The 23272-nt window shown below is 38.5% G+C and overlaps 1 protein-coding gene across 3 annotated transcripts; it reads left to right on the forward strand.

The window, feature by feature from the left end:
* Positions 1-801: 801 nt before the first annotated feature.
* On the forward strand, positions 802-23071 carry Snx16 (sorting nexin 16). 3 transcript variants are annotated; one of them, NM_022289.3, is given in 8 exon segments: positions 1545-1733; positions 3371-3844; positions 5972-6058; positions 7031-7179; positions 14655-14724; positions 20160-20296; positions 20775-20894; positions 21978-22892. In NM_022289.3, coding segments are annotated over 7 exon segments (1035 nt in total). In that variant the 5' UTR covers positions 1545-1733; positions 3371-3469; the 3' UTR covers positions 22075-22892.
* Positions 23072-23272: the final 201 nt, after the last annotated feature.

Here is a 23272-nt window from a genome sequence, read left to right on the forward strand (position 1 = left end):
ACCCAGTTTAATAAAAACTGTGTGTAAAGAGATATATAAACCTAGCCACCAGAGAAGACAAATGTACAGAAGATAGAGCAATTCCTTAGGAGGTGGGAAATATACCTTCCCATTTCTACCTCTTTTCTCCTGTAGATTTTACATCTCTTCCCCATCACCCTACTATCACCTCAGGCTGATAATAGCCATACATCTTCTTTAACAATACCCTGGGTGCGCTCGAATGCCCTCTTATTGTACGTACATAAATACACATACTATATGCCTATATACATACTCTCACCTTCTAGAGCCTCAAACCAGTGATATATATATATATATATGTGTGTGTGTGTGTGTGTGTGTGTGTGTGTGTGTGTGTTCAAGTGTGAGACACTATATAGAGTGTAAAGTAAAAGTTCTGTAAGTAGAAATGGCCAGTATATACAGACCGTGATAAGGCAGTAGCTCTTATCTGACAGCACACAGAGTGGTCTTCCTTTTTAACTATTTACTGAAAGTAAAACTAGCCATTTGTCAATGCCAGAAAATATGCGATATATACACATATATAAGTGTGTCTGTATATTCTGTTATGCTCCATTCAATAATCTGTAAAAAAAAAAAAGATTACTCTTGAACAATTCCAACATCCTTTACAAGATCGTCATCTTTCTCCAAATTAAGGTCCCTGGACACCCTTATTCCTTGAACGTTTTCTTTCCTTGGCCCCTCTAGCCCTATCCATATTAAGGAAAATATTTCAAGGTTCAACTTTCTTGACTTCACTTTTTTCTTCCCTTTATTCAATGATATTACTCATTGAATTACTACCTTTCTGTCTTCTGTCTCACCCATACTTATTTCTCCAATAAAAGCTAAACCTATGTCAAAAACTATTTAATCGTTTTGGTATCACCACTCTCAATTTTCCTCTTCTTGGTATTGCTTAAAAGCCTTAGAAATCATAGAATGATCTTTAAATCAGACTGCCAAATTGTACTGATAAATGTTTCTGTAAACTTTGATACATAACCATTAAATAATAGTGTTGCTGAAACATAAGTTTTCAAATGAGCAAATCTAAGCAGCCTAATACTGTTTTCACTTGGGATAAATTACTGAGAAATTCAGGAGTCTTTACCATAGTCCTAGATAACAGGGACAAATATTCTATAAAATAGTATTCTGCCTATTCAAATCAGTTTTCAATCCATCAAAGTGAGGCTAATTATGGGAAATGACTAACCTTCTTGAGCCTCAAACCAATGATAACTACAAGTCCCATGATGCAAAGCTCGAGCCTGAGCCTATGTTACACAAAGTGCTTCCTGGGAATTGAAGTCTTCTCGTCACCTACTTGGCAAACTAGATATTGTAGACACATTTCTCAGAAACTCATTTTTAGTAATAAAGTCTGTGGGAGAAGATAACTGTCGATTCCCTGTGACGGACTTAGATTTGTTCGGGCCACTGCGGAGACAGGGACCAACAATTCTAGTGTAAGCCTCCGGGGGCGGCGCCGTGGTGTGACGTCACTTCCTGGAGCGACATACCCCCCTCCCACTTCAGGCCGTCCCTTCCCTCAGGTACGCGGGAACCTGCCTGGGTGGCTGTGCCAAGGCACAGAGTGGCTCGTCTCCAGCGGAGGGTCACGTGAGGAGTCCGAGTGTCCGGGCAGGACGGGACCAGCCGTAGTCGAAGAGGAGCCGCCTTCCTCCACTCGGCAGCGCGGGGTCGCGGAGCGCACCAAGGTAGGACGCGGGGCCACCTGCCGCCTAGACGGCGGGCGCGCGAGAGGTTGCGGGGACGCGAAGGGAACCCGGACCCCGCCGCACCCCTGGCCACGCCTGACCTGCGGTTGCCCGGGAGGACTGGAGGCGCCCGAGCCCGGCCTGAGGGGTCGCGGCCCGCGCCGACCACATCTCCCTGCCTGGTCCCCTGGGCCTGCGTTCCACCACCATGCTGTCACCCATCTCACAGGTAGCGCGGGAGCATCCTCCTGGGGACAGACGTCAGGCGCCCCCGAAGAACGCGACACGCCCTCCGCAGGCTTGGCCGGCAGCTCCCGCGGGTGGGAGTCCCGGGGCGCACACCCAGGCCGCCCTTGGCAGCCCGGGGCCTCAGGTGGCAGATGTCAGAGGCCAGCGCTGGGAACTAAGAGAGTCCTGCTGCTCAGTTATTCTTTAGGGGAGGGGCGAGGGAGTCAGGAAGAACCCAAGGGGTGAATCTGCAGCTCAGGTTTCTTGAATGTTCGACCAAAAGGAAGGTTGTACTGGCCGCGTGCGGTCACACACCCTGTTTCAGCGTCTTCCCACGTCCTGAGGAGACAGCTTGCTAAGAGTAAATAAAGTTAGACTGATCCCCTGTTGCTGTATATAAATAGACCTGTCATTTCTCCTGGTCAGTACGTAAAATTTGAGTTTATTACTTATTAAGGAAGTAATGGTAAATTATTACTTCTTCTACAAAATTATTCTGACATAAAGTATATCCATCATTTAGACCTTAGGTTATTGAGAATTAATAATAGAGACGCTAAAGTAAAAAATTTAATCATTTAATTTCATTGACCGTAAACCCGATATTCCCCCCACACTTTTTTTTCATTAACTTGATCAAGTTTACTTTTGAAATATATTTGATTCTAAGTTTTAAAAAATGTTACTTTCAAAATAGTTGTTGTTGGCTTGGTAGTGCAGGTGTGTATCCCAGCATCTCTGGAGGGTTCAGCAAGATCAAAAGTTCAAGCCTACCTGGGCTGCTTAGCAAGTTCACAGGCAGCAACTAGGTAAGGTAGTGAGGCCTTGTCTAAAGATTAATATTTTTTAAGGAAAGGTTTAGAATACATGCATAGTATTTGTAAGCCTCAATCAAAATAAAAGGGCATTCCTTAATAATAATCTAAACTTCTGACTGACTGTGATTAGCCTGTGTAAATCCTTGGGAGTTTCAGTAATTGTAAAAAAAGGTAAAATGAATGACTCTTTTTTCTTCTTATGTTCCTGTGTTTTGTATAGTAGTACCAGAACGACAAAACTTCTCTTCTTTTTTCTTTTTCTTTTTTTTAGGGGTGGGAGTGGACAGGAAATAGGTTTGTATGTATGTTGGGACTGAGTCCATTTAAAATGAATATTGCAAAACCTGAAGGAAAGTAGACAAAAAAAAAGATGATGTATACCATGAGGGTCAAGAAAAGAGAGGTAAAATAAGTTTGTTCTCTTTACCATGTTAAAAAGAGTTCACAGAGATAAATCAGATTAAAGGATGGTGTTAGATATATGTCTTCATAAGTATTTGAGTGTCACAAATTAAGAGAAGCACTTTGTTTTCTTTTGGATTGAGTTCTGGATTGAAGAGTAATCCTTCAATATGTCCTTCTTGTTTTTAGATAGTGAATTCCTGAGAAGAAAACAATGAACTGCATCTTGGTTGTTCTTTAAGTATCTGGACTTAAAGGTATACAAGTTTGTTGCCAAGACCAAAGAAGATGGCAACCCCTTATGTCCCAGTTCCGATGCCAATCGGAAACTCTGCTTCCAGCTTTACAAACAATAGAAATCAGAGGAGCTCTTCCTTTGGCAGTGTGTCAACAAGCTCAAACTCTTCCAAAGGCCAGCTAGAAGACTCAAGTGTGGGCACTTGTAAGCACACGAATGTCCAGGATCAGATGGACAGTGCATCATCAGTCTGCGGCAGTCCTCTCATTAGAACTAAATTTACAGGTACAGATTCGTCCATTGAATATTCTGCTAGACCAAGAGACACTGAAGAACAGCACCCTGATGCACTGAATTGGGAAGATAGACCCTCAACACCTACAATTCTGGGTTATGAAGTTATGGAAGAGCGGGCCAAATTTACTGTAAGTATTGGCTTCTGCACAGCAGTAACAAGCAAAAGGTTGGTTTACTGGTGCGCTTATGTGTGCTGATTAAGGATAGCCTGTACTTCAGAGCCTTTGGGATCCACTTTTGTTTTGGTATCCTATTTATGAAAGTCACCCTTAATCTTGAATAAATTTAGGTAGCTCATTTTTATTGTTGGCAGTACTTGTTTTTTGAGGTTCTTTCTGACAGTGCTACAGTGATCATTTTGTACCAGTCGTGTGGGAAGTACATGGACACATTTCCATTTACAGTCTACTTAGGAGTAAAGTTGTTAGTTCCATAGCCCAGCTTGGTGAGCCGTGCTCTGTGGGGAACCATTGCAGTGTAGGATTTCCACTCACTTCCATACCTCCCTCATGTGTTGCCTTTTTCCTTCCTTCCTTCCTACCTTCTTACTGTATGTTTTCTACTTTATACACAATGTGAGTTTTCTTAATGACTGTTACATTAAACACTCAAACCTTTGTGGCTATTTGGATATTCTCTCGCACATTCTCCATTTTGCCATTTTCTGTGTTCTGGACCTGGGTCTGGCTGCACTTCTCTACAGTCTTTGCCTCCTATAATGCTGTAAAGATGTTGCCCATGTTTTTGTCTAAGAGTTGTTTTGTTATAAACTTTAACATTTATATCTGCAGACCATCCAGAAGTGCTTCCTAGGTCTGCGCTGCGATGAGAGACACATCTATTTCTATTTTTCTGTGAAATCACTCAATCAGGCATTCAAATAACTAAAAGCCTTCCTTTCCAGTGTTTCCTATGACGTATCATGAAGGTGAATCTTCTGTGCTCCACGTTGACAGATGTTGATACTCAATACTGTTGCTTCTCAGGATAACCTGCGCTGTTTTCCTTATGCACTGAGATTTGTGACGTCCGTAAACCAACTAATCATCTTCACATTACTGTCCTCAAGTGTCTGATGAACCCATCGATATTTGTCTCAGATTCCTCCTGATCACGTCCTATGTTGTCCATGCAGCAGCCTTGTGGTCAGATTTCTGTCTGGTATAGCCATTTGATATTCGTGGAAGAGGTCTGCATTTACTTGTTTTCCACTTCTTACCTAATTATTTTCAAATCCATCCAGCTTTAATATTTAGGGGTTTGGTTTTATTTTGTTTTTGTTTTTATTGGGTTTTTTGTTTGGTTGGTTTGGGTTTTTTTGATTGTTTGTTTTTTGGTATTTGAAGAAAGGGTTTCTCTATGTAGTCCTTCCTGGCTGTTCCTGGAATTCACTGTTTTGATCAAGCTAGCCTTGAACTCATAAAGATCTGCCTGGCTCTGCCTCCTAAGTGTTGGGCTTTGGCATGGGTCACCATTCCCAGCTTTGTTTAAATACTTTAATAATATGTGCTTATGCACGTTGCCTTGTATGTGTTTATCATTAACCTTGCTAAAGTCACATTAAATCAAAGAGTTTGGTTTTGCATTTTCTTGAACTAAAGTTTTTATGTTTATTCACTGCTTCGTGCCATTAACAGATGCCTGGAGGAGAGGCCCTCCAAGAAAAACTGTTGACATAATTTTTGAAAAACACAATCTATTATATAGGATGTAGTTACCATACTGTTGAGATGGGAAGAGACATTTTACCAGTTAAAACTTGATGGCATGTCTTTACACTCACCTACCCATCGTATGAAAGAAAGCATTCTCATTAACAGTATGCTAGGGCATGAATGCTTGTGTCTGCCTAGATTCCTATGTTGAAGCTTAAGCTCCAAGTTGGTGCTGCTATGACATAGATCTGAGCTGGTGTTGGCTCAGTGAGTAAAAATGCTTGCTGCCAAGCCTCGTGACCTTAGTTCATCCCCGAGGCCCAAGTGGTAGAACCAGTGAATAGTTCCTCAGTGTTGCTCTCTGACCTCCACACATATGCTGTGGTGGTTTGTCTTGGTCATACTTTAAAAAATTATTTTGCTGTCATATCCATACATTTGATTCTCTAAATGATTTTGTATTTCTTGCATAAAGATTGCTTGATATATCAAGTAGTTTTCTACAAATGTTTGATTTCTTCCTTTTTCTGCCCACCCCCCTTCTCCTTCTCCCTTCTCTCAACATCCTTTGCCTATCTCTCTTCCTTTCTCTCTTTCTAGGTATATAAAATCCTAGTAAAGAAAAGTCCAGAAGAAAGCTGGGTAGTTTTCAGAAGATACACTGACTTCTCCAGGCTTAATGACAAAGTAAGTAGTCAGACCCCGAGCTGCCCTCAGTTGCCAGTTATGTGTCTGTTCCCTGCATCTTCACTGTGTGTAGCTTCCTGTAAGTTATCAAGTCTTTGTAGGCTCATAGGAAGATCATATAGTTCATTTTACTATAGTAATCATTCGTCTCATCTGCACAGTTAGCTGCATATTTATGAAAAATTGATCCAATCTATTTCATATATGATTATATAACCTCAAAAGTTTGAGGAAATCTATATAGCATCACCTACAATAAAAGGAATGTGAACAAAAGTCTGTAATGTTGATATTAGTTCTATTGCTGCCTACACTGTTAAAACTCTGGTTAATAGTGGTTGGGACTGGGGTGTGGGTGCTCTTCAGGACCAGACAAGCTCACAGTCAAGCTTTTGGTCGCGCTACACTCTTATCTGGTGTCTCTGGGGAAGAATCAGCTTCCCAGCTCATTCAAGTTTTGGTCAGAGTTTGGTTTCTGAATGTTGTAGGGCAAGGCACTTGTTTGATTGATGTCTGTTAGCCAGAGATCATTGTTAGAACCAGGGTCCATCCTTGTATGTGGTTGCTCCATCTTTAAAGTTGCAGCCTAACTACTTAAATGGGCTAGTCAAAAATTGAATACATAATTAACCAGAGAAGATACAAAAAGCTGGTTAGGTAATATTTAACAGTATTTTTGAAATTGGAAATGAAAACTATAGCTGCAGTGAGTCCTACTCGTTACTCCACCGAGATGCCTAGCATGAGAAGGTGGGAAAGACCAGGTGCAGGCATGATGTGGAGCAACTGGAAAGCCTGCATACCCAGCTCTGGGAGATAGCAAGGAACAACAGAGGATGGCTCAGCTGGTTCCATTATCACAGTCACTTGTTTAGTGAATAATTTCAAACAGTCCATGGTATAGAACAGTATTCCATTCATGTAACTGAGCTAAACATTATCTCTCTCTCCCTCTTTTTTTTTTTTTCTCAGTTAAAAGAGATGTTTCCAGGCTTTCGATTAGCACTTCCTCCAAAACGCTGGTTTAAAGATAATTACAATGCAGACTTTCTAGAAGACAGACAATTAGGACTACAAGCGTTTCTTCAAAACTTAGTAGCTCACAAAGACATCGCTAACTGGTATGTAACACACTGAAATAAGAATTAGAAAAAGGATTTCAAAAACAAGTTTAAAACTAAAGAATAAACTTAGGACCAACTTTATATCAGCATATATTGGAGGGTGGGGATGTAATTACCTCTCTCAAACCCATGGAATTTTCTTGCTCTCTTTCAGTTGAGAATTTTATTTAGCATTTAATTTTTATAAAAATTTTAAATATGAAGAGAAAAATATCAGCGTACAATGTCCTCAAACTATCTAGCTGTACACTGGATTTTAGTATCAAGCATGTTAGTATTCATTTAGACAAAATGGCCCACATAATATTCAATTTTTGGTTAATGTAAAAATAATTTTTTATATCTCTTCTAAGTAATATAAAAATTAGGAATTTAGATTAATTAATGTAGTAAAATAACTTTTCTGGAAACATTGAATAGTATAAAAAGATTTTACTTTTTGACTTCTGAATATAAGAAAATCTCTTAATGAAATATATTGCTTGAAGGATTTATGTTATTAGAAAAATGAGAACTTTTAAAAAACTACAGAGAGCATTGACAGTGAGCAGGAACATATAGTACGTGTCTGCTGCTGTGTCGTAGTAGTCGGCGGCTCTAACCCCCTGGCGGCAGCAGTGAGTTCTTTCTACCTGTGCCAGTGTTCTAGAAACTTAAAAGACACACAAGACACACACATACACACACACACACACACACACACACACATACACACACACACACACACACACACACACACACACACACACACACACACACATCCTTATATTTAATAATTCCCTAAGCAGCTTAATGGTGGGGCCACTCCCAAACCTCCACGTAGCTAACACACTCTCCCTGCCAATACTCCTGAATTATTACGTACTAAATCCTATGTATATGTATGCTGGCTGGCCCAGCCTACGGCCCTACAGCCATGACCCCCAGCTCTCACATGTTGGCTGTCTCTGTCCTGCATGTCTCAGGCCTGATCCATCTGCTCCCCCAGCATGGGGGTTCTGCTGCTTCTTTGGCCCCCTTGCCCTTGAATCCTAAAGTCCCGCCACTTTCTCCCTGCCTAGCTAGCCATTGGCCGCTGACATCTTTATTCACCAATCAAAACCAGTTGAGGGCAGGAACCCTCTGCATCTTACATGTGGGATTCTTTTGCAATTTCCAAATAATATAATGCAAGCAATAAACCAAATCCACAGCATGGCTGTGTGCAGTTTTTCAAATAATGATGGAAATATCTAAGAAAGCTGTCTCTCCCTTCCTTTCATTCCATCTTTATGCATAGCACCTTCACCCTCAATGAGACCTGCATACTCCATGTGAGCATCTTGCTCCTCAGTGTGTGCTGCCTCAGAAGAATAGGCTTCAGGCGTCTGTCCCCTTCCCAGCATCATTGTCTGTGCAGACCTGCAAGTCGTCTTCCACACATGCTTTAATCCCTTCCCTTAGGATCCATCCAGACTTGTCTACTTTTCCTCTGTCACTACCATCTTCACCCCAGTGCAAGCAGGTCTTGCCTTAATTGCTGTAGTCTTTCCTCTTATCCTCGTCTCCTCCTTCACTCATATGTCTGTAGCTCGCTGCAGCCTCTGTTCTTTATGCAGTGCAGTTTGATTAGGTCATTCTGGTCCCAGCCACCTTGCCTATCTTTCCAGCAATGGATTTGTTATTCCTCCACTCACCCATTCTGTGTGTATCTGTCATATCCATCTCCTCTTTGTCTAACACCAACATGCTTCTTGCTCTTCAGGTAAATTGTTTTCTGCAAAGGCAGCATTTCGGACTGCTACTCCACTAACTCCTGCACATCCCAAAAGTTTCAGTCAGCATAGGCTTCACTTCATTAGGTCACTGGCCTTTTTGACTAGCATGTTGCCTCTCCATTTCGAAAACCAGGTCTCTGCTTTCTCATAGCCTTCGCTGGTTTGTAAGTTGTCTCCTAGTGCTTTAAGATACTTGTGGTACGTAATGAACTTCTGTACTTCTAGGCAGGATGATACTAGCTTTCTACCAGTTTTTTGAGAAGATAAGACTTAAGTCATCACCACATAGTTTAGTTCTCCTGAGAATCCCAGTTAAGAAAGGCTGGTTGGTACTTTCATCACATTTTGATTTGCACATTATGCTTTTATTAATTGGTTTTGACTTTTTCACCAGATTTTAAGATCTAGTTATGTGGTTATTTCATTCATTGGGCAGTGCATCCCAAGCGTCTCACCGTGCTGACTCAGTTAGTTCTTAGTGTCTCTTGAATGAACGAATGAATGAGTGAATGAATGAATGACAGGACTGTTGGCACTCCATTAAAAAGGGGTTTGTGCAAATGAGACTGTAAAGAGATAAATTTACATTTCAGGAAAACCACTAACAAAAAATAGTGTGCATAAATCATAAAAGGCCTTTACAGTTTATCTTATATTATTAAAAAACTATGAGATCCATACATCCTTTCTTTGTTCTCTTGCCCCATATTCAATAAGTCTTCATACTCAAAATGTGCTAAATTATACTCCAGGGTCCACGTTAAGTAACCGTTTTTATAATTTTATTTTTAACTAGCAAAGTGTAACTTTTTAAAATTACTGGTAATAGGTTTCAGTCATTCAGTGTTAGGAATTGCAGCAGGTGTATAGTACAGGAGCCTGGAATGCCAGCTTGGGAAGTAAAGGCGGGAGATTTTGTACGTTTGAGTTAAGCATGCGCTATATTGAAAGGCCATGTTAAAAAATAAAATAGATGAAGTTAAATCGATTAAATCAATTTATCAGGAAAAAAGGGAAAAGGGGTTAATAGAGGACATGTATCTTACATGCACAGGGCTGTGGCTTTGACCAGAACTGCAAATAAAAAGAGTAGACTTAAACCAGGCATGGTGGAGCTTGCCTTTAGTCCCAGTACTTAAGGAAAAGGCAAGTCGATCTATCTCTGTGAGGGCAAGGCCAGACTGATCCATATAGTGAGTTCTAGGACAGCCAGAGCTATGTAGAGAGAGCCTGTCTCACAACAACAAAACAAAATAAGTAAATAAGAAAGATAAGAAAGAAGTTTACTTCGTTAGAGACATTCAGAATTCCTAAAACTGGAGAGTTGGCTCAGTGGTGAAGAGCACTTGTTCCTCTTGCAGAGGATCTGAGTTCAGTTCCTCTGGCGGTTTTTACGAGCATCTATTACTCCACTTCCAGGCACATAAGACCATCTTCTGACCTCCCAGCACAGGTGGTGTGTACCTAGTGTACTTACATTCATACAGACAGGGCACTTACAATAACATACATACATACATACATACACACACACACACACACACACACACACACACACACACAAAGTGAATCTAAAAACAGTGTTAAAGGGTTCCTGAGACAGCACACTGAACTTTCCTCAATCTATAAATGTGCCTTTCAGGAAATGAAAGTTTCTGACCAAGTTCATCATCAGACATCTAGGAAACCCACTTAAGTTGCATTAGGATGAAAATAAAAAACTTTTCTTTGTTTGTGATAATGTATACATTATTTTTCCTGCATGATATTTAACATTGATCTTACAGTGAAAGAGGTTCCTTAAATAGTTAGTATGAGAAGGTAAAGAGAAGAATTATTCATCTGTCATTAATGTTAGCCCCGTAACTGCTTAGTCACGTAATATAGAAAAGTTGGGCAACTGCTGAGTGACATAGATTATTAAAGTAGAGGTACTGGACGGGAGGAGCAATACTGGAATTTGAATCTGTAGGAATTGTCGCAGTTGTATGGCTAGAAAGTAAGGTTGAGATTGGGAATAGGAAAATGTATGATAGAAAGGAGGAACTAGAACATGGGTTGTAAGTCTGAGGCTGCAAAAGAGCTATGTCCAGACTCCAGAATTGCCATAGTACTACCCTGCTTTGTTTTGCGTTGTCTCTCCACCTTTCATGACTTTCTTCTATGAACTAAATAGAACAGAGGCTGAGTTACTCACAGCAGCAACTGCTCTTATTGGTTCTGTTCCTAGTGTACTCTGAACAAGATGTCCATGGATGCCTCCCTCTCAAGTCACACAGTAGAGGGAAGAAGAGAATTCACTATTCAAAGATATAGAGAGAAGAGTCTTTTCATTTCCTTTTGTTGCACAGGGAACAGAGTTTCCACGAAGGTAGAAAAGAACAGACAAAATTTCTGCACTTGAGTGTCACTTATAGATTACTACAGAGAAACATAGAGTGTGTGCTGTACACTCCCAGCACTCAGGGAATGAGGCAGGAGGACCTCAATTTCTAGACCAGCCTGGCATATAGGAGAGATGTGTGTGTGTGTGTGTGTGTGCGCTTTCTCCTCCTCTGTGTGTGTAGTGCACAGATACACACACAGGCAAAACACTCAGACACATCAAAATACCAAAACCATCAGAAATAATTGAAGATAAACTGTACTGTATCTTTGTACATCCAGATAATTGTTGATGTATTAAACTACTCTAGCTTTTCTTTCTTGTACACTCTGCACATCTACTGTTCTGCTAGCCTGTGTGCCTTACAGATGGCCGACGGCTCTTAATACTGTTAGGATTGCTCCAAATGGGACAGGCCAGCATGGAGAAAAGATGAAAAGAAATTAAGAACCCCTAGTTTAAAAGTATTGAGAGTATTGTGTTCAGGTCTATTTATAAAACACAAAGCAAAAACAAATTAAATGGACTATTTTCATACTAATAGGGTTTATTAGACAGACATATTACTTCTTCAACAAATATTTACATAGAGCTTATTGTGTGGAAGTGTGACTACACAAAGATAAGTTAGGTGCTAGTCCTGAATTAAATCTAAGTGAAAAGATGTGCCCCCAAAAGTGATAATGGAAAGAAATACATCTGTTAGTGGAAGAAATGTCAGACGGCATTTGAGCTCTACAAAAATAATGATATTTGGCCCATCTTTGAGACAGTTAAGAAGGATTTGTCAGATGAAAGAGAATTTTCTAATCAAACTACAGAAGTCAAGCCTACAGGTCATATGCTGGGAACAGCATGAAATTTGATTTGTCAAAGTGCAGTTCAGCTATTTGCACAGTCTCAGTTAAAACACAGCTGTCTAATGCTCTCTCCTACACTGACATCATTTCATCCTTATGCACCATAGCAATATCTACTGTTCTGAGTCTTCACAATTATTTCACATCCTACTTCCAATGTTTTTCTCCTTTTGAACTCTTTAATCTACCAGTTAAACCTGAAGAAGTCCTGTGGGGAGAAAGCTTTCAGACATTACCCCAGACTAGAAGGGAAACGGGGGGAAGGGGGGTGAGGGGAGCTAACGAGAAGCATTTGTGGGTAATAATAAGTATGCTGAACCATGAAGCATTAAGAGTCAGGTTACCAGTCAGCATGAAACACAGCTCTAAACACAAAGAGATAGGTTGCTAGAATGTCATAAAGAAAGGTAGCACTACTGTAGAAAATTGCTCTATGCCAGCTCTGAGACCTGAGCTCTACTCCCTCTTGCTAGAGGAGCTATAGATGGGATTTTGAACTATGGGTCACAAAGGACCAAACTGACTAGTACAGGTTCTAGTGGGCTAAAGGTGTCCAGGTAGGTGCAGGTGATCCGAATCTACCTAAGCTCCCTGTACCACACTTCCCGCTACCTCAGAGGCATCACTTCACTTTTATCTAACTGTGCTACTTCATGGAAAGAATTGGTAGGTAGGGTACAATTCCTACATCACTGGTAATCCTGGTCTCCTTTGTACTGTTAAGCTATTGCAGTATTCTCAAGGCCAGAACTTGAGAGTGGTAATACAAATTGAATGTGTTCAGAGAGTAATGGCCTGCAAGGAAGTATTTAACTTAATACCTAAGATAAAATCATTTTCAGAAGAAAGTAGCACAGATTTATTCTCAGGAAACAGATTTAGGGTCTGTCTCTACCACTTGCACTATGACTGTAAAGGTCATTTTTCTGTGTGGACTTTGATAACATTTTTTAAAAAGATTTATTTATTTATTTTATGTATGTGAGTACACTGCAGCTGTCTTCAGACTTACCAGAAGACGGCATTGGATCCCATTACAGATGGTAATTTGCCACCATGTAGTTTCAGGGAATTGAACTCTGACCTCTCGAAGAACAGTCAGTGCTTTTAACCACTGAGCCATCTCTCCAGCCCCCAGTACCTTGCCTTTTGGAGCAGCTGTGAGAGAGAGCAGTGTGACTCAGTGTACAAGTGTTATTGCATTGCTGGTGCTTCTAGAAAATGAAGCACTGGAGGAAATGAGGACCATCCTCAATGTTTGGTGGTGTCATGTAGAAGATTTAGGGTTACCATGATTGGTTCAAAGAGCCGAACAAAGACTCATAAGTAGAAGTTTTAGGGAGACAAATTACCACTTAGTAAAAGAAATAACTTATTCATTCACAAGGTGGTTTCTGTTCAAAACAGAAACAGTGCATCACCTGTTGTTGTCTGATGCTTAAAAGGGACAAAAAGCGTAATAGAAGATTGATTCAGCTGCATCACAGTGAAGATCTTCCATGTGTCCTTTTTCCCTATTGGAAACATTGGACAGTCTAGAGTCTGCTTACCATCAGCTTCTTTGTTCTGTCTTTGGACTTTTATTTTCCTAATACTACTTTTTATATTCCTATTTTTCTCTTAAAGAGATCTCACTGAATATCCAACTTACCTCTTCATGATTACACAGCTTTCTCATTATAAACCTCTCTGGCCCAATATGACCCGAAAACCCTATTCTCTTTTCAACACAACGCGGCATGTCCTTTATTTAGTGTGTCAGTTAATCATATTCTTGCCTTTTACAAATAAGAAATTGCACATATACGTCAAGTTCTCTCTCAGGCCTGCAATTGCTGTTTGGAAGGGGAGAGTGTGTTTATTGTGAGGAGTTTGACGGTTCGCTGTCTTAGCCTATTATGACGATGCAAAGTATGTCCATAGGAATGTTTCATTATATAAGATGTTTGCTATAGAGAGATGGTCACAGGTTCTTCTCTTAATACCTCGGGCATGTGCATATGAAGTATAAACATAGCAAGGGCAGTCTTTAAGGTATTTCAGAGTAAAGGCTCCTTAGACCTTAGAAAGAGAATATAAATTAAGAATTGCTTTCCTTCATAGCAAGGTGACGCCCATGCAGCTGTCGGCACTCTTGCCTCTTTGAAAGTCAAGAGTGAGGTTTGCTGCTCAGGATAGCAGTCCTTACCATTAGTCTGATGTGTTGGTTGTGATATGGTTTGCATGTAACAGGAAACTTGGGGTTTTTATGTACATTCATAAGATCCAATAGCTTGAGTAAAACCTTTTATCTTTTATAGTTTGGTATTTGCATGTGGCTACATATGTAAAGACACAAACAAATTGTTCATTTTTATACTTCCTACAAAATCGCTTGCCTCACACACTGTAGCTTCAATGTGTCTTTTGTGTTCTGCTGTCTTTTGTAAATTTATTTGTATGCCAGCTAATTTTTTTGCCTTTGAAAAGCCTTGCAGTGAGAGAATTTCTTTGTCTGGATGATCCACCAGGTCCATTTGATAGCCTAGAAGAAAGCAGGGTAAGTGCTGTATTATATGTCACGTGAAAAAAATAAATAATACAGTACAATTACTATATTGTTTCTTGGATGGATTGGCAAACAGCAAATTATCAGTTCAAACTACAGTGATTTTATACAGACAGCTTTTAATATTTGAATCAAAGGTTTCTTTCATTGAAAAACATGGACCTAGTTTAGTGAACAGATAAAAATTCTATGTAGCATGTAATGAATAAAAATCTAAAATTAAATCCTTTCAACTTATTTTTATTGCTTCAAAAATTAATAAAAATTACTTCATTTGGCACTGATTTTATGATGAGCATTCCTTTTCTAAGGTATGCAAGTGAGGAACCTACTGTTAACATTCAAATTAAGCTGATTTTCAGAGGTAGACGGGTTGTCTTGTTAGCAATTCAGCCCATGTTTGATGGTACTCAAATTACAATAATTGACACATTAAAGGGGCCCATTTCTTGAAGCAATAGGCTAGATTCACAAAACAGATTTGGTAATAATAGATCAGCTAGGATTTTATGCACGTTTACCCCCAAATGTTTAATGGCATTTAAATGAAACAGATTTAATTGGTAGGCTACAGTTTAACTGTAGCACTTCTTTGTGTCAGAGTAAATGCTGTAGCTTTTTTAAAAACAGCTTTATTGAAATAAAACCTTCAAGAACTTATTCACTTGTTATTTTGTTATCTCATTGTAAATATGCAACTTAGTAATTGTTAGTATTTATACAGCTGTGGTATCATCACAATCTAGTTTTAGAATAATTACATTTCCTCAAAAAACTTCCTAAAAACATTTTACAGTCTGCACTCCTAGTCCAAGACAGCCCATAATCCACTTTCTTCCCTATAAATACGCATTTTCTGTTTTTTATATATATATATATATATATATATATGTATATATATATATACATATATATATATATATAGGGTCATGCAATAATGTGGGACATGGTTATACATATAATTCACATACTACAATGTACATAATCTTTTGTGTATATGATGTGCATGACAGAGTTTACATAGCTGATCTTTTCTGCTTTCCTTCACCTAGCATGATTACGGGCTGTCCCACTGTATTGCTTCCATTGTTGCTTCTCAGTCTTCTATCATCTGTCAGTGCATGCACCAGATTGCCTTTCCCCGGCCCCAGCCGACTGATACTTACACTGTTTGCAGTTTTATCCCATTGCATGCATGCTTTCCTTTCTCTTGAGTTAAAATAATTACTGGGAAAGTAATTAGTTTCTTGTAAGGCACCCTGATGTTTAACTTTTTAAAGAAAGTCATAATTTTTTCTAAACTAATGGACTGTTTTACATGAGTGGTTTCCCACTGGTCACTTAGGAGTTTTCTGTTTCTCTATGCCGTCACAAATATGTGACATTACAGAACTTCCTCGCCCGCCCCCGCCCCGATTGTTTTTTGTCCAGCCCCTTGAATGGGTCATTTCTTGCTTTCACTATCAATCTAGAGAAAAGTCAGCCTTTCATTTTATTGTCCTTTCTGTGTATATGATGGATACTTCTGCTCTGTTTGGAAGATCTCTGTCTTGGACTTTTAATAATCTGATTGGGATACATCAACATGTGGCCCCTGTGTTTATCACATGCATGCTTCCTGGGCCTGGTGGCTGGAGGCGTGATGGCCATGATCTCCAGTTCTTTGCAGTCCCCTCCTCCCTTCCCCCTGGGTCTCCTTGTAGTTTTCAGTTTGCTGCATAACTTGAAGTGTTGGCTTTTCTCCAGTCAGTTTACTCAGTTGATTATTTTCTTTGTTTACAAGATTGAGTTGTCTATAGGTTTGTCTTTTGAGTTCAGGAATTCACAGTTCTGTCCTATCAGGTCCTCTACTGAGTGTCTCTTACTCATTTGTATTTTAGTCTTTGAAGTTTTTTAACTCCAGAATTTTCATTTGCTTCTATTTGTCATTCTTTCTTATTATTAAGATTCTCAATTTACTGGAAAATAAATATATCTTTAAATTTTTTAATTTTTTAATATACCTAACACACAAACAAGCTGCTTCAGAACTCATTATTCTACATATTATTATTTGAGGTCACTTAGAGATAGTGTCTAATAACTGTTGTTTTTCAGATATGTGAAATATTAAATATATATTATATATATTGTATATCCTTCTGTTTTATTGAATGCTAGACACTTCAGATGCATTTTGCAACCCTTGATCTAGTTTCTCCTCTGTAGACTGTTGTTATGGTCTTCTCATTTAATAACTGTGCGATTTGTCTCCACAGTATATGTAGTCACTGAGCTTTATCTCATTTTTTATTTCGACCTGCAATGTGTTTGACAAGTTCTAGTTTGGGTGGATATATAATATTATGCAACAGTTGGCATTATTACTTTTTCAACTCATACAGCTCATGATTTCCATTCTTTTCAAATAGAGTATTCTTCCTAACTGCAAAAGAATTCTTAAACACTTTACATTTTTCCTTTTACAAAAAAAAAATCTTTTAAATATCTTTAATTCAAAATATGTACTGGCTAGTTGGGAAAAAGTGGGAGTTCGTTTGAGTTAAGATTTCTGAAACTCCACACTATTGCATTAGGGACTGGATAATTCTTTGGCGAGGGGATGCTAATCAGTTCATTGCTAGATTGACTGAAATAACTAGTTTAAATAAATCATCAAAGTGATATTAGGTCTATACATTGAACAAGCAATGTGCAACATAGCTCCTAGAATATTTCTGTAAAACAAATGTAGAGTTTTATAACTGTATTTGAAAATAAATATTTATTTAGAAATTCTCCAATGGCTCTTTTATTTCAAAACAACAAGTGGCTTACAACATTGGCTTGCAGATTCCTCCAGCAGCCTTGTATGTAAGAGAATATCTAAAATGACAATTAGCAACGTCTTTTCAGTACAAGTTGAAATTACTCTAAAAGATAAGGGACCTTAATCCAGTAAAATTTGTACCTACATTTTCAACCTGCATCCTGTTAAAGGGAGACATTTCTACCCCTCCAAGTGTCTATACCTAGAAGGAAACTAAGACTAGGTGGGTCTATTAACCTGGACTGCCCACTTGGGGAAAGTCAGAGTTATACCTCTGGAAATAAATCAGTGGAAGAAATGAGGTTGGGGCATAGTAGCAATAAATAGATAATGATTGGAAATGCGTAATAAAAGCCAGGTACCGTAGCACATACTGGTAATCCCAGCACCATTGGGTGGAGCAGTGATAGGCCAGTCAGTCTCAACAATCAAAGAAATGTATTGTGGATTCAAAAATATTTAAGGAACTGTTATGACTACAAATAGCTAAAACCTAAATCTTTAGACTTTCCCCACATAAATTACAACCTTGTGCTACTCTTCAGCTTGAGAACTTAATTTTTCTTGTTCCCAAGTTTGAGGAAACCAGAAAGGCAAGTAAAGGATGCCTTTGGGTTGTGAGACATTTTCTAGAAGTTGCTGCTGATCATGAAAGAAGAGTACATCTATCACATTCATCATAACTTAACAGTACCAGTTGTTCAAAGTGGTTTTGGATTGGTTGAGGTCTCAGTAATAGCTAAATCATTCTATCAGCATATTTTTCTAATAATTATTCTGAAAGCCTAGTCCATAGGGTAACACTCCCTTGTGGAGATGATTTTTAATTCTGGAAGAAACCCTAAGATTTATAGAAAGCATATTTGGATAGTAGAAATGTTTTTATTATTATCTATTTACTCTCCAGCTGCACCGCATTGGAGAGTTACTCCCAAAATTTGCTGTCAGTCGACCCACCTTATCAATGATGTGTTCCCATCGTTACTCTCTTTATAGTATTACTACTCTTCTTCTAGGCTAGTTTTAACTCCTGGTTACCAAGTGGATTTTCTATACTAACAGCTACATAGGCCACTTCTGTAATTGCCCCATTACCATCCTTCATCATAGTTTCTAGGATATAAATGTAATCTTTAAATCATTTTTCATAGTAAAACTTGTTTTTCACATCAATAGAGTAAATTGACTTGGCCTTTTTCTCTATGGGTGACCACTCATCCCAATACCGCTTGTTAAAGTGTTCACTTTCCTTCATGAGCTAACATTTATAGTTTCCATGAGTTAACTATACTCATTTGCCTTGCCTGTGTGTAACAGTCAGCTCTGTTCCAGTTAGTCTCTCCTTCTGCCAGTTCTGTACAGTTAATTATAGTAGCTTTAGAAGCTTAAGGTTAGCATTGCAAAGGTCCTCTTCCATGTTCAGGTTGGTTTGGTTTTGGTTTTGATTTTCAGAATTGTCTATTCTTTCATAAAAAATTTATAAAAGATGAAAATCCGATTGCATATTAGTTGAGACTATTTTCATGTAAGATTTTATTTCTTTTTCTCTTTAAACTTTCAAGACAGGATTTATATTTAATCATTCTGTTGACAATTGTTTTATAATCTAAATTTTTACAATTGAATTGTTGAATTTTGTATATTTATTTCACATACCTACTGTACCTTTGTAGGTCCTTTTGAATTGGCTGTATTGCTAATTTTAATCTTACAATACTAATATCCAGTTTTTCCTCTGTTCCCTAATATACATGGTGTTTTCCTGTACTATTGTGTTTGCCAATATTCTTGAAGATAAGTTGAAACCCTCACAGTGGGCATACTTTGCCCTTCTTCCCTGCCTTAAAAAAATCCTGTATCATGCTAGATGTTTTCTGTAAGCTATTGGTAGTTTTCTTAATGTCTCCTTTTGTGGTTAAGAACATTTGCTAGATTGTAGGGCCTATGTTTCCATGTGCTTGATTGTTTTATTTACAAAAGCACAAATTCATAGATTTTCAAATCATAAGGAATTGTTTATAAGAGAAATTTTCATTTTTAATTGCTGACTTTAGATGATAATGATTTGGGGTCAAATTACCGACTATATTGTTTTCCTTCCTATCTCTAGTGTCAAGATTATTCTAGTTTCCTAAGCTCAGGAATAGTTCCTCTTTTTCTGTTCTCCAGAGCTACTTGAATACTGTAAATAGCTTTTGTTACTTCATTCTTCATAGAACTTACCTATAAGACTAATTTGAATAGTAATTCCTTTAGTTTATCAGAGTTTAAATAACCAACTCTATTGTGTTTAATAATGGTTGTAGTTTATTCAGATTATCTACTATTATCTATTCTTCATGTTCTTAAATGATATTTTCTTACTTTATCTGTAATTATATATCCATTTTCAGTGTTTGCCACTATAGTTATTCTCAAGGAAGAGAACTTACAGGTACACCTTATGTGTGAACTGTGCCAAAATATTAGTAATCTAAAAAGATAAGTGTGAAGAACAAATTGTCTGGACTGACACATACAACTTTGATGTCTGTGTTCTGACTCTTCAGTAATGTTTTTGAGAGAGGTACTGCTTTGATGCATAATTTTTTTCTTTGCCTTCCTATTCCTTGTAAAGGCTTTCTGTGAGACTTTAGAAGAGACTAACTACCATTTACAGAGAGAACTACTTGAGAAGCAAAAAGAGGTGGAATCCCTGAAGAAACTGCTTGGGGAAAAGCAACTTCACATAGATGCGTTAGAGACCAGAATCAGGTGGGTCATGACACTTGTATTTCAGGCCGGCTAGTCCGACTCTTCACACTCTGGTCTCGGTGCCCTTTAGATTTTAATGTGACTGAGGAAATTTCTGATTCTGAAAGTCCTGGGCTCTTGACCTCTTTCTTTATATTGAATGTAGGAGCCTGAACATTTAAGGTTGAGAAACCTCAGGAAAGTAAGCCTCCAGCTGATTAAAATGTGTGTCTTCATGTACTAGTGTCACATGACTTCTTCTAACTTCTGACTACAAAAGCCGGAGTCCGCCTTTCCATCAGCACATACTGAATGCATGTGGGGAAGACTCTAAATTATTACAGTTGATGATTTTCACTATCAACGGCCTCATTTAGCAGTTAATAGTCACATGACTGCAGAGACTTAGCTGGTCTAAGAATGCACCATGTTGTCATGACAGTGAGGGCACACCATTCTTACTCAGAGGAAATAACTTTCTGTTGTAACATCCCTTTAGAACATTGTCCTTAGAACCGGGAGCATCACTGTATGTGTCGAGAGCAGAAGGTGGACAGATCCTAAGGGTGCAGTCCTCTGTACTTCAAGTCAATCGGGATGTCTTGGATGAAGAATCTAGGTATATAATTGTCTTAGTTAGAGTTACTATGACTATAGTGAAACACGCATAACCAAAAGCAACTTGGAAAGGAAAGGGTTTATTTGGCTTACATGTTCATCATTGAGGGGAGTCGTCAAGACAGGATTTCATACAAGGCAGGAGCCTAGAGACAGGAGCTGATGTGAGGCAGAGACCATAGAGAGTTGCAGCTACTGATTTAATTCCTCTGGCTTGCTCAGCTTGCTTTTTTGTAGAACCTGGGATCACCAACCCATGGACGGCATCATCCACAATACAATGGACTAGACACTTCCCTATGGTCACTAATTAAGAAAATGCCTTCCTTACAGGCTTGCCTCCAGCTCAATCTTGGAAGCATTTTCCCAATGGAGGTTCTTCCCTCTCTGATGTCTTTAGCTTGTATCAAGTTCAATACATCACAATGTTTAGTTTACTACAGCCTGATCATTTAAATTGTACGAGTACTATTTATGAACTTTGTGTTGCTATATCATGAATCTGCTCATCAAAAAAGAAACAGACAAACTAAAGTATCCTAGTTTGACCCTAAGACAAGACTTAATTGACCAGCCAACCTTGCCCCATTAGCAAACTCCAGGCCAGTAAGAGACTTTGTCTTGGAAAATTAGGAGAAGGCCATTGATAGGTCACTGAGTAACTGTGTTGGCCTCCTGGATGACAGCCAGCATCCAGTTCCTTGGTCCCACTCGGGAAGGAGAGAACTGACTCCCTTAAGTCATGCATGCGCTCGCGCGCACACACACACACACACACACACACACACACACACACACACATACACTCTCTAGATAGATAGATAGATAGATAGATAGATAGATAGATAGATAGATAGATAGATAGATAGAATGTTTAAGTGGATAGCATCTGAGGAATGACACCTAAAGGTGACCTCTGGTCACCACAAGTATGCGCATACATGTACATTCACACAAAGAATTTTTGGTTGAATTTACTGATTATATTGTGTTAAATGTATAAGTAGCCTTTCTATGAGAAGATAACAGTAAAATGAGAGCATGTATCTGTCCCCTTCACTAGCATACTCCTCTTCCTTTACAGAGCTGATCATAAGCCACACTTCAACTCTAGAGAAGCCGGAAGTGCAATAGCAGACATAGAAGTCGCACAGTTGGCATATAATGCTGAAGATGACTAACACACTGGTGACTGCTCCCTCCATTTCATCATTTTAGCAGATTTCAGCAGAGTGGCAAATGCCACCCTCAAAGACTGAAACAGAAGAGAACAAGAATGCACGTGTATAAAGTTTACATAATTTGTTTTTTTAGTTATTGGATAGGAACTGTATTCACTGCTGCTTTCGATATCTTTTATCCAGCGTTGTATTTACTACATTGAAAAAAATATACAGTTAGAATTGTTATCAGAGCCCATGTTCTTAAAAACTTTACATAAATTATTACAGTGTCTTGCCTGTATATTGCTCCAAACTACTGTGTTAGTGTATATGTGTGTGCTTGCTTGTCCTAAATCACCACTTATATTAGGTGAAAATTAATTGCATGTTAGAATCTGGGTAATTTCTCTATCTCAGATATGATATAGATTTAAATCAGTGAACACCACAGGAAAGATAAATAAGAATCCAGTTTGAAATGTTAATGTCTATCATCTCTAGATAAAAGTTGCTAATTTGAAATGTTAATACTATTTAAAAGAAGATGACTTTCTAGAACCAAAGATAATGTGTTTTGAAAAGCTATAATTAGATAGGCAAAGCGATAAAAAAGCCTTGATTCAAATGATGATTAATTAATGTCAAGATACTTACTGTAAGTGTCCTGGTTTATTAATATATTATACTTGGATATTTTCCTGCATAATCTTCAACTCAGTTTTCTACCCATAAATTCACTGGGGTTGCCTCTTTCAGAACACTACCTCTTTTTGCTAATCAAGGCATATTCTTTTCAAAATAAATTACAGTTTTGAGGCAAGTGAGTTATAGAAAAAGAAAAAAAAAAATAACCGTATATACTGCAAAGTTCCCAAGTAGCTTGACTCCTGGTGTTCCATATGTATTTCTATGTATGTATGTGAAGATGTTATGCTGTACTATGGCTGATTTTGTTTATATGTATTTAGCCAACTGATGCACTTTATGATAATTAAACTCATTTGTGCCAAGTTCAGTTAAGTGAGTTTCTTTAGTGAATAGAGTTAGCTGGAAGGATGGTGTAGAGCTTTTACTAAGAGTCTACCAGGATCTGTGACCCAGCTTTATGAAGCATTGTCTTATTGCAGCCTTGTGTACAGCGTTAAATGTCTTGTCTCATCTTGATACTGTCAACTCGTATGGTTTCTATTTCTGCTGTTTGTTTACTCTTAGTGTA

The sequence above is a fragment of the Rattus norvegicus genome, chromosome 2 (assembly GCF_036323735.1).
Source record: "Rattus norvegicus strain BN/NHsdMcwi chromosome 2, GRCr8, whole genome shotgun sequence".
Classification (NCBI taxonomy): domain Eukaryota; kingdom Metazoa; phylum Chordata; class Mammalia; order Rodentia; family Muridae; genus Rattus; species Rattus norvegicus.

Excerpts from the sequence above, each read along its gene's own strand:
- Snx16 (XM_006232135.5), top strand. The coding sequence starts at position 3,470 with ATGGCAACCCCTTATGTCCCAGTTCCGATGCCAATCGGAAACTCTGCT. Across the intron at positions 14,725-20,159 it reads ATAGCCTAGAAGAAAGCAGG|GCTTTCTGTGAGACTTTAGA; the intron begins GTAAGTGCTGTA and ends TTCCTTGTAAAG. Across the intron at positions 20,297-21,977 it reads GCGTTAGAGACCAGAATCAG|AGCTGATCATAAGCCACACT; the intron begins GTGGGTCATGAC and ends CTTCCTTTACAG.